We start from the raw sequence: 11,681 nt of genomic DNA, 5'->3' as shown, positions 1-11,681 counted from the left end.
TGAAAATTATTTCCTCATTGGTTACGAGACAAAAAAGAAAATGTCTCTTGACTAGTGACGAGACAAAAAGCAGAAATATCTCCTCAAGGCATTCTTAACGGGCAGAAAGTGTTACTCAGCAAAAAGGGGTTAAGATTCAACCCTCCCTTCTCTTAGCCACTGATAACCATCATAGGCATATTCATTCAAGTCTAATATGAGAAACAATGCTCCTAAAAAAAGAGGTAAGAGCAACAAAAAATAAAGAAAGAAGAATAATAAGTAAAAAAATGTAGCATTAAAGATATTCCTGTGTTTTCGTAGAAAAATTTCAGTGTCAAAATTAAGAAATTTTGATATTACTGCTAAGAAATTTCGGGGTTATTGTTTGCACAATTCAAAATTCTCTTTCTTCCTCCTTCTTCTTGTTATTTCACATTTTCATGAGTCTTGTTTCACCCTCTTAACAAGAACTTTTGTTACGGTTAAAAAATTTCGATGTGAAAATTTTGAAACTTCTATGTCACGATTAAAAATTTTCTGGTGGTATTTTCTGATAAATTCTGCATAAATCAAAAACCCTCTATCATCGTCATCATCATCATCATCATCATCATCATCTTGTTTTATCTTCTCATAATTCTTTTTGTTTTACGCTTTTATAAGAATAAAAACAAGAAAAAATCAAACAAAGAAAAAAAAGAAACACATAATGCTGCAAAATCACCAGGAAGAGGAAGAGAAGGAAAAGAGAAAAAAATGCAGCAACAATAGTAGCAATAAAAGAATAACGATGAATACACGCAAAGAAAAAGAACAAATGCTGCAAAAGTAATATTTTAAATAGATTTTCAAAAAAATTTAAACAGATTTGTCTCTAAAAAAATTTAACTAGAATTTTAAGTTTGATTTTTTTTCATTAAACGCCAAATATGTTTTTAGCCCAATTTAAATAGTTAAGACTATCAACCATGTTCTATGTATCAGTTAACTCGCTGATGTGTCACATGCAGGACAGTTTGGTCTCTGACCACGTGAACAAAACAACGTTGTATCATATAAGAATAAAACAACCTCATTTTGAAGTGGGTCCCTAATTTAAAAGCAAAAAAATGAAACGACACCGTTTAAAAGGGGACCAACTCCTTCAACGAGAAGTCCATCATGGCGACAACGAAGACAGAGGCTTCTAGTGGAGGGCGCGGGGAGGATGACAAAGATGTTGAGCTAGAGGAGGGAGATTGGTAGGGAAGAGAAGAGGAGGAAGATGATGCAGCGATGTAGTGTTGGCCACCGGACCGGATTGGTGAACTAGATCTCCAACCAATCCGGTTTAGTACAGTGACCGTTTAAGGATGAGAACCAGTATAACTGAATTGCTCTAGAGAAAATTTTCAAATTGTTAAAAATGTAGTTTGAACCAGAGTCTTTTTTGTTATTGCATGCTCTTCTTACCACTAAATTATATTATTTCTTGTTATTTTATATACTAATTATTAATTATATAGTAAAAACATACAATAATTTTGTTAATATTATTTTAATTTTATACTTATTTATATTTAAATTAATTATATTTTTATTATTCATAATTATTAAAATAAATGTTATTAAACATGTATAAATAAAAATATCAAATATTTTTATTAATTACAATATCCTAATTCTTTTTATGATTATATGATATTTATTAAATATTATTTTTCAATAAATACATATGGTATATAACAATATAATAAATATAAACTAAATCAGTTAGTTATTGAAATAAAAAATAGTTACTTTAGTAAAAAAATAAAATAAAAAAATTTTATTATGAAAAATATTAGAATTTTATATACTTATTTAATGATAATTTATTATAACTTATTGATTATAATTTGTTGAAATTTAATTGTTTTTAAAATATTAGTGAATATATGTATTTTAAATTTTAATTTAGGTTTTTGACTATTTTATATTTTTTATTTACGTAGGATTGGTTTAAACAATAAACCAGAAAACTAATAATCTGACTGGTTCGATCACCGATTTGATTCTAACAACTATACTAGGGACTAATTTCTCCTATTCAAAATGGCTAGGGCGTGACACGTTTCACCTAATCGGACACGTCAACGAGTTAACTGACGCATAGGACGTCGCTGTTAGTTTTAACTGGTTCAAACTAAGCTCGGACATATCTGGCATATAATAAAAAAAAGTCAGGCCAAAATCCCGACATATTTGGCATATTACTCTATTTTATCTTATCTTTAATGAGTGTGTCTTTGTTGGGATACTTTTAAATGTTTGTTTGAGTATCATTAAGTTGGTAAGAAAAAGATATTTTATTTATTGAAAAAAAATTATATTATTTTTTTTTTAGTGTGTTTAATAAATTTCTAGTAGTAAAAAAAATATTAAAAAAATAAAAATATATCTTTTTTGATAAGCTACAATTTATATTTCTTTAAAAGATCTTTCTTTTAAAAGAAATATTTTTTACATAATAAATAAACAAAAAAAATACTTTTATATTATTATATCCAAATATAATTGATAAATAAAAAAATTTTTTACATAAAATATCTAACTATAAAATTACTTTTATTTTTCTATAAAAAATTTTGAAAAAAACTAACTTTAAAAAACTCATCCAAACAAATCCTAAGAAGTGAGTGTTGAAGATCACAATGCATTTATTCATGGCAACTATTAAGTGAATATAATTTTATAAACTTAAAATACTTCAAACGTAACATACAATTTATTCTATTTTTGGCCAAACTACTAGATTATGAATTATGGTACTTGATATAGTGTTAGTTTAAATTGACTTTTTTTGAGTGAAAAAATATTTTTTTTGTTAAAATAAAATAATTTTATTCAATTTAAATATATTTAGATACGTTTTTTAAAAAAATATTTTTATTAAAAAAATAAATTATTTACTTTTTTTTAAACTAACAATACTTTGCTTAAAAAAAAATAGAAACAAAAAACATTTTTAATACTTAAAAATTCTTTAAAAAACCTATTCAAATGTAAAATAACTTTTGTTTTTTTTTTTAAATTTAAAGATGAAAAAAAAAAGTAATTTTTCTAATGCCAATCCAAACTGGGCCATAGTTAATATTCATGATATCTGTTTAATTTTTCAAATATTTTTTTGCCAGGACATTATGTCATTCTATATATGTCCTTGTGTCAGACCATAAATACCCTTCTGTAACTCACAAGCTCTAAGGCTGCGTTTATTTTTAGAGACAGGACAGAACATGACACTGAGACAGAGATAATAGGACGGAGACACTAATAATTATTGTTTGTGTATTGTGTTTGGATACGATGTACAAGACACTAATGTAATGTCCAGTATTATGTTTGGATACACATAGACAAGACTAAAATATTATATGAAATGACTAAAATAACCATGATTCCAAATTTTCTACATCAAGTACAAATTAATTTAATAGAGAATGACGAAACTTGAAAAAATGTTTGAAAAGACCAAAAATTTTAATAAAAAAATATATAATTGTATTTATATTAAAATAAAAATTATAAATATATTTATTTTATTTTTAAATTTATTATTAATATGTAGAAGTAGGAATACATCTGGTTAAGATTAATAAAAAAATAGATCTGAGTTTGATTAATAAAAAATTTTGTTTAGGTTAATAAGCCAAATTAATTTTAAATAAAAAATCAGTTTTAAAAAAGAATCCGTTTTTACATGAAAAAAAATAGTTTACACATAAAAATCTATTTTTATTTAGAAAACTAATTTTTTTTATCTAAAAAATAATTTTTCTATAAAATTATATAAAATCAATTACAACTTATAAATTATTTTTAGCATTTTAAAGATCAATTTTACCTTTAATAATATTTATCTTTCAAAAGTTTTAAGACTAATTATAGAAAAAATAAGAAGGGATAATAGTGGAATAATAAAAAATATCTATAAATAAAAAGGAAAACAAAATTTATAAGAAGTCCGTGTCCACTCTTCCAAATCCCGTGTCCATCATTGTCCTTCGTAAAAGAGTGAACACAAAAATATAAAAAATTGTGTCAGAGACAATGTGTTCCGTATCTATGTCTCTGCTTCCAAACACATTTTAAACATGTACTGTCCATATCTCTGTGTCCTGTCTCCGAAAATAAACGTTAACTAATTTCTGGAGCAAAACTATTTAGTATTCACTTTCAACATATGAATACAAATCCCCCCTTTTCTCTCGTATTTGTGCACCTTCGGGTCCAGCAAGCCAAGCCACCGCATGCATTAAATATACATTTCATGCACCATTAACCTTTTCTTCAGCAATCTATCTCAGTTCAAGCACCATTAACTCTGTTTTTATTTCTTCAGTCTTCAACATTTATGAACGTGTGAACCAGTGGGGTTGGATGCTTCCAAAGAAAACACTTTCTTGAAAAATTCATAAGAGGCAAAGAACAGTGATCCTTGAGACATGTACATGATCAACCTTGGAGTCAATCCCCTGGTGACAGACAAAGCAAGCACATCTCAAAGCAAATCTGAGTGTTACATATTGCTGTCCTAAATGTATAGAATGTTTAGCAGTTGCTCTACTTTTGTCATACATTTTCTTATGATATAAATGATAATAATGGCTAGAGTTGGAAAATAATACCTGTACAGGCCCTTCAAACCTTCACTCTTGCTAATTTTGTAAAGGCCTTGGAACACATTATCATATTGATTTATAGAGCCAGGGAGCTGCAATCCACTTAAATCATAAGCGAAATTAAGAATAAAAATCATACCATCTGTACAAAAATATATAAATAGTTCATGCTATGACAAAGAACAATTTTAGACACCAAGTGTTTAGATCTTAAGGTTTGTCTTCAACAACTAACTATGTGGCGGCACCAGTTCAATTTATACCATCAGTCTTACTGATAGTCCACTTTAAAGTAGAAACAAGAATTAATATAATTGGACGGCTTGCTTAGTAGTTATTACAAACCTGTGTCTGCAATCTTGTCTTGATCACATCAAAAGGAGTTGTGAACAATGCAGCAGTAGATCCAGCTAATCCTCCACATAATAACTACAAAAATATGCAAAATGATCACAGTTCACATGCATCTTAGTGAGACAAAACGAAGATTATGAAAGCACAAGTAGCACACGAACTTACAGTCTGAAATGCATTAGGTTGAATAGTAGATGACAACGATGGCATCACTTTCTTCAAGCTTTCATATGTATAAAACTATAATTGTTCACAGAAAATAGCCATAAGTAAAACCTTATCACAAAGAACTTAGAAAAGCAACTACAGAATAATATTAACAGCAGAAGTTAGAGATGAAAAAATCAACAATCATACAAAGCTTCCTCTACACTCATATTAAGACATGAAGAAGTCCAGGGTCAAAGTTGGCAGCAAAGATGGAAAATAGCAAACCACCAATTCCTCATAGCTGACAGCACATGCATCTTGGAGACAATCTATTTTGTATGTAATTAATAAACATGTATTGAAAGTTGAAACGCCTATTAACCTTGATAATTGAATGTGGAACATTTCGGCACAGTACAGCTCCCCAACCTGCATAAAGGGATGTAACCCCACCATTTCTGATAATTCCAACCAAAGCATCCCTGCACAAATTATATTCATAAGCAGGGAAAAGTAAAAGTAATACAATTAGAAAATGGAAAAGTATTGCATAGGAAAGTAGGGTTTTTCATTGAAATAAAATAAAAAAATTTATCATTTTCCAAAACCCCATTTTTCAACTTTAATTTCTCAAATACAATTTTTTTTATCAAGAGCAAGTTCGTCGCACCCTCCAGCAAACTTCACTTCAAATTCCAAAAAAAAAAATTGGCAAACTTCACAACGGACAATGGCAACCATTATCATCGTCTCCAGAGTACATAGGAGTACACAAGAGTACCCAGGAATAAGTCATATTTTTATTGGAGAAATAATGGTTTTTTTTTTAATTTATAATGAGAAAAAATCCTTGTTAAATATGACTTATTCCCGTATATCTGTGTATGTCTGTAGACGATGATAATGGTTGCCATTAACGCCAGCAATGTTTAAGAAGCCATGATTGTTGTCTGTGTATTTTTGTGTACTCCTATGTACTCTTGGAGACGATGATAATGGCTTAAAAAATTGAGTTTCGGCGGCGAACTCGCCCTAAATCCGAAAAAAAATCGTATTTGGAAAATTAAAGTTAAAAAATCAGGAATGGGAAAATAATTATTTTTTTTTATTTTATTTCTGAAAAAAAATCCTAAGAAAGTACTCCGAGAAAGAATGAAAATAGATTACAATTCTTTTTGTAACAGGGAATATAGATTCCAAATTTTCAATGATTGAATAGATTCACAAAACACATAAAGCCAAAGGCATCCTCAATCAGATCAAGAAGTGATGACAGGTACAGATGATAAAAAGGGCTGAGCCATACCAACAGCTGCGATAATGCGACCCAACTTGCATCTGCTGCTTAATTCGTTCACTAGGAGTGAAAATAAAAGAGGTTGCAATACTTGCAGCACCACCACCCACACAATGGGCAAAAGAATAATACTCCTTCACATAATAAGCAAAAGTTATTCTATGACTCAGGCTCCCCTAGATGGTGTCATGGTGCCACATGCAGAATAAAATTGGGGGAAAAAACACAAGATAGATATGGATTGGATATAATGAAAGACAAGCTACCTTTGGAAGATAAGGAACCAAAGCTGCTTTAATTGATTCATAGGTGAAAGTATAAACTGCAGATATTGGAGCAGAACATGCAATGTTTGTAGTAATTCCACGATATAGTCCGAGCAATCCTGAAAGCAGTTCATCAACTCTTGAGTAAAAAAAAAAAAAAAAACAAAGAAAACTAGTGGAGGATTTAGTTCAAAAGGGAAAGTTTATAAATTAAGCAACACATAGATATCTAGCAAAGACCAACCTCTGTCAGAAACAATTGATTTTCCAATGTTAACAATGGATCTCTGTTCTGCACGGCATGACTGAATAACCGTCTTAATCGTGTCAACTGGATGTAAACAAAGGCTAACACATACACCAGCCAATGCCCCAGAAAAAGCATGCTCTTGCTTTGCAACAGAATAACAAGGCTTCTGAGGGGTTGCTGCAAAGCTCTGAACCTTAGCTTCATCATCGGTTATATCCGCAAAATGTCTTCTTTGAATTTCCAGCATTTCATTATTGTCAAGCTTATGCTGGCATTGGATAGAAGCACTATCACGGGTATGCAAAGATTTAATATGATAATCTGCATAGATATTAGAAGATGAGATCTGCCAAGCACCAACATCAGAATTAGTGTCAGGCAAAACTGGAAGAAAATAATCCGAACACAGAGTGCTAACATTTTCTCTGTCCGTAGCTGTATCACTGGATAATGGTAGATCTTCATCTAAAACTAAATCGGGATTGCAAACATCACTCTCATTAACCACCGTCAAGGTGCTTGTATCTATTGAAATGCAGTCCCCACCCACTGGGGAATTAACTTTCTTGTTCCCAAGATCTGTAGCCTTCACGTGGTATTTAAGTCCTTTAGGCGCATCCCTACTCATCCACCAATAAACATTTCGCGATTGAAATGAGATTTTCTCAGTCCCAAGTTCTGTTTCTTTCTGATATTCATTTAAACTGTTATCAGTGGCCTGCATAAATCTCTGGAACAAAGAACCAATATGCTCCTGACGTCCATTACGTGACTGAAGCACCAATGCCTTTTGTGTTACCGTAGGGAAATCTATTTTTTCCTGCAAAATCTGTGAACCATATGCTGTAGCTCCCACATTAACCTGAAAGTAATTAGTGTTAGTTGAGCTACATACCCCTCCATTCCTTTCCACATGAATGCCATCAGGAATATTCTTTATCGGGAACCCTTTATCAACTCGACTCCCATTTTCCTCGCGGAGCAAAACTGAGAGTGGGCAACTTGCAGAATCCCATATCTGTCCTACTGCAGAGATGAGCTGAGCGGTGCTCAGTATCTGAGGGTGCTTCGGCTTTGGCTCAGAACTCGTGTAGCACTGCTTATTCTCACTATTGGAAACAGAAGGCTTATGATTCACACGGGAAAGACTTCCCCCATGTTGATTCCGCTTATATTTGATCGAATGTTGATCACTTTTTGGAGATTTATTGCATCCAGACATTCACAACTGTTTTTTTCTTTCTATATCTCCCTCAAGAATAACTTGAAAATGTCTGCATGGGGGAGAACCTGCAAACCCAGCAAGCATTATCATTCATTCATTCATGAATTGCAAACGAAATTAGTACTAACTTTCAATCACTTCTTAATCCCTTATCTTGCAATTGAAACAAGAAAGAATAAATAAATAGATCAATAAGCAGAGTTAATTACCGGTTAAATGGTTCTCATGTGTGTGACATGGAAAAGAAGGGAATGGCAGGCGAATCAAAATCGCTGACATCAAGGTTGAAGCATATTAAGCTAAGAGAATCAGGTAATCTGCCTCCCAAATATAAATGAATTTATTAAAAGGAAAAAGTCAGGGACAAACCAATAGTAAAAAAGATGCTAGGTTTAAAAAAATGAGAACATAAGTAAATTAATAACAAGAAGTTGAATGGAAGTGGAACCTGGAAGAAAGCAGCGAGAGTTGATGATGAGAACGAGCGGGAGAGGGCTTGAAATTCATGTTGACGACGCGAAAAAAGAAGAGGGTTCAAGAAGCACAGCAAGCAACAATTTCAATGTGGGTTTATGCTTATGGATTGCTGCGCCCACTTTGCCTCGCATTACACCCAACACCTCCGATCGTATGAATCTCCCACCCTCGTTTTCAACACTCTTTCTTTTTTCTTTTTCAAAAAATAAAATGGAATAAAAAGAAAAGGACAAATTGATTCTTGATAAGAGGACATTTACCCTAAAATGATTTCTGAGATTGGTTTCATGCACTAAAATCGTTTTTGAAATTCTAATTGCATCAATTAAGATGAAAAATATGATACACTATATTAATTCTAGACCTATTTTCTATTAACAATGTGATGATATGACATGATGATATAGACTGTAAGTGACATGTGTCACTTCATGATTTGCCCAAGTATAATGGTATGATAATATGGTGACCAGTAACACGTGGCATGCTGATGTGGATGGTTGTGCTACGTGTCATAATGTTATTTGGCCACGTGTTCGTTTGCGCCACGTGTTGCAACGGTATTCGTCCACGTGTCATCTATTATATCATCATTGTATATGCACCAAATTAGTCTCTCACTTTGCATTAAGTGACTTATTTTAGTCCTTGAAATTGAATGTCGTACATCAAATTAATCCCTTCACCAATTTTCTCATTTTTTTACATTTAAAATTTTAATATCTTGAATATACTAATTTCAATTATATTTTTCATATATCGTTTAAATACAAGTGCTTTCATAAAAATTTTTAAGAGTTTAGTTTTAATTATATAATTTTTTTAATAATTTAATATTGGTAAATTTTGTAATATATAAGTATATTATTATAAAAAAATAATTATATGATTGATTAGACATATTTTTTTCATAAAAAAATATGTATTTTTTAACAAGAAATTAATAATTAAAATAAACATTTTTTTTTATGAAATACATGTTTTTTTTATGTGTAAATGAGCTAGATTGAAAGCACTTCAAGCACTCTCACTACAATCTTTGACCTCTGCAGTCTAGACGAAAGAGGTCGGAGATGGTAATGAGAAAAACTTGAAATGCCTTCACGTCAACTCCAAGACGACGGTTATTAGGGGTATCCGCAAGAAAAAAAATATTTTATAAAAGTACTGAAAGAGGTCGGAGATGGTAGTGAAGGTGCTTGAAATGCCTTCACGTCAACTCCAAGTCGGCGGTTAGAGTATTCGTAAGAGAAAAAATATTTTATAAAAACACTTTTATTTGAAGAACATGTGAAAAAATAGAATTGAAATTAATGCATTTAAAAATATTGAGAATTTTGAATTTATAAAAAAAATGAGAAAAAGCTGGTGAAGGGACTAGTTTGGTGCACGACATTCAATTTCAGGGACTAAAAGGAGTCACTTAATGCAAAGTGAGGGACTAATTTGGTGCATATACAACGATGACATAATGGATGACACGTGGACAAATACTGTTGCGACACGTGGCACAAACGGACATGTGGTCAAATAACATTGTAACACGTGGCACAACCATTCACGTCAGCATGCCACGTATCACTGGTCACCACATCATCATACCATTACACGTGGCCAAATCATGAAGTGACACGTGTCACTCACAATCGACGTCATCATGCCATGTCATCACGTCGTTAATGAAAAATGGATCAGGGACTAATATAGTGCACTTTTTTCAATCTCATGGACGATTTTAGTGCATGACGCCAATCTCAGAAACTATTTTGGGGTTTAACTCGACATTTAAGTTATGAAGTTTCTAATTTTCTCAATTTGGATACATTGATTTCTAAATCTAATTTGTCTCATTTTAAAAATTCTCTTACATGAGTATTTATATCGGTTAGGTCAGTATAATGAGAATTACATTTGATTTTTTCATCTGACAAACTTAAGTAAACAATAAAAATTAATATGTCCAGATTTCAAGAAGATTAAAAACTTAAATATATTTTCAATTCTTGAAAACTTAAATATTTATGAACAAAAAAATAAAAAATCTATTTATATTTTTCTCTAGAATAAAATAAAAGTATTTACATAAATTAAATCTTCAATATTGACCTGTAGTACCAAAGCCTTCTAAAGCCTGATTTTTGTAAGTTCCGAAAATATATTAGTATTACACAATGAAATAAATGTGTATAAAGTATTTATACTATTATGATGTCAGTATGAAATACAATTTGCGATTAGCATTTTAATAATTTTTAAACATACATCCTGCAAAACACAGGTTGCGTTTTATCTTTTTCTCTTTTTTTTTTTGGTTTTGAACAACACAAAGTACAAGTTGCGTTTTGTTTTTTTGAATTTTATTTTATTTTAAAATCTGCAAAATACTGGTTGCGTTTTGTAAAGTATAATTTGTATTTTAATTAAATAAAATATTTTAATTTGAGAGATTTGCCTATAAATATTATTATCATTTATCTCTCTTTTATACTTGAGTTTTTTTTGTGACAATTAGTAGTATCAACAAATTTTGGGTGAGGTGAGGTTGAAGTTATAAAAGGTATTGTAAATTTGCAAGTATATTATAATGGTGAGATCATACCAAACACGCATGAGGGAGTGATTTTTGTTTGTGAATGTCCATTTTCTTTTGTTATTCCTATACCATGAGTTTTGTAGAGTTACAAAATGGTCTTTGTGAGAACATACAAAGTCACATTTCAAAGAGGGTGAGCAATATTTTATACAGAAATCATGTATAAGTATTTGGTGAGCTAATACAATTTCAAATAATGTTCATCACTTATGACGCATGTATACAACAGATGTTCTATATTTATCAACAAACTCGATTTTACATGCCGATGATAGAGTTGGACATTGAGTTTGAACAACATCTGGGGTTGGGCGCGATTAGCGAGGAGGTGAATATGGATGAACTCGGAGATATAACTTGAGAAGAAGATAATAATGACAGTGAAAAGAAATTCGAAGCTAACTATGAAGTCAATGATGAAAATGATAATAGATACGAGGCAGG

At 30.9% G+C, this 11,681-nt stretch overlaps 1 protein-coding gene across 4 annotated transcripts; it reads right to left on the bottom strand.

Moving 5' to 3' along the window:
* Positions 1-3,915: 3,915 nt before the first annotated feature.
* LOC130970126 (uncharacterized) lies at positions 3,916-8,815 on the bottom strand. Of its 4 annotated transcripts, XM_057896121.1 has the most exons (11): positions 8,616-8,815; positions 8,377-8,484; positions 7,838-8,232; positions 6,937-7,771; positions 6,693-6,811; positions 6,436-6,560; positions 5,512-5,611; positions 5,145-5,219; positions 4,971-5,054; positions 4,632-4,717; positions 3,916-4,478 (listed from the first exon to the last, which is right to left on the bottom strand). In XM_057896121.1, exons 3-11 carry the CDS (start codon positions 8,162-8,164, stop codon positions 4,349-4,351), a joined length of 1,881 nt encoding a protein of 626 aa, XP_057752104.1. In that variant the 5' UTR covers positions 8,165-8,232; positions 8,377-8,484; positions 8,616-8,815; the 3' UTR covers positions 3,916-4,348. The 4 variants fall into 4 exon arrangements, 3 of the variants coding, with proteins under 3 accessions (XP_057752104.1, XP_057752102.1, XP_057752103.1); XR_009082012.1 differs by having other exon boundaries at positions 4,632-4,727; positions 6,937-8,232; XM_057896119.1 differs by having other exon boundaries at positions 6,937-8,232.
* Positions 8,816-11,681: the final 2,866 nt, after the last annotated feature.

The sequence above is a fragment of the Arachis stenosperma genome, chromosome 3, assembly GCF_014773155.1.
Source record: "Arachis stenosperma cultivar V10309 chromosome 3, arast.V10309.gnm1.PFL2, whole genome shotgun sequence".
Lineage (NCBI taxonomy): Eukaryota > Viridiplantae > Streptophyta > Magnoliopsida > Fabales > Fabaceae > Arachis > Arachis stenosperma.
The sequence above is the reverse complement of the archived record's forward strand: the minus strand, read 5'-3'. Positions and strand labels throughout refer to the sequence as shown.

What these genes read in the sequence shown, in the direction of transcription:
- LOC130970126 (XM_057896119.1), bottom strand. Translation starts at nt 8,164, where the DNA reads ATGTCTGGATGCAATAAATCTCCAAAAAGTGATCAACATTCGATCAAA. An exon ending in AACCTAATGCATTTCAGACT is followed by an intron (nt 5,055 to 5,144) that starts GTAAGTTCGTGT and finishes ATATTTTTGTAG; the next exon opens with TTATTATGTGGAGGATTAGC. An exon ending in GGTTTGAAGGGCCTGTACAG is followed by an intron (nt 4,479 to 4,631) that starts GTATTATTTTCC and finishes GTCTGTCACCAG; the next exon opens with GGGATTGACTCCAAGGTTGA.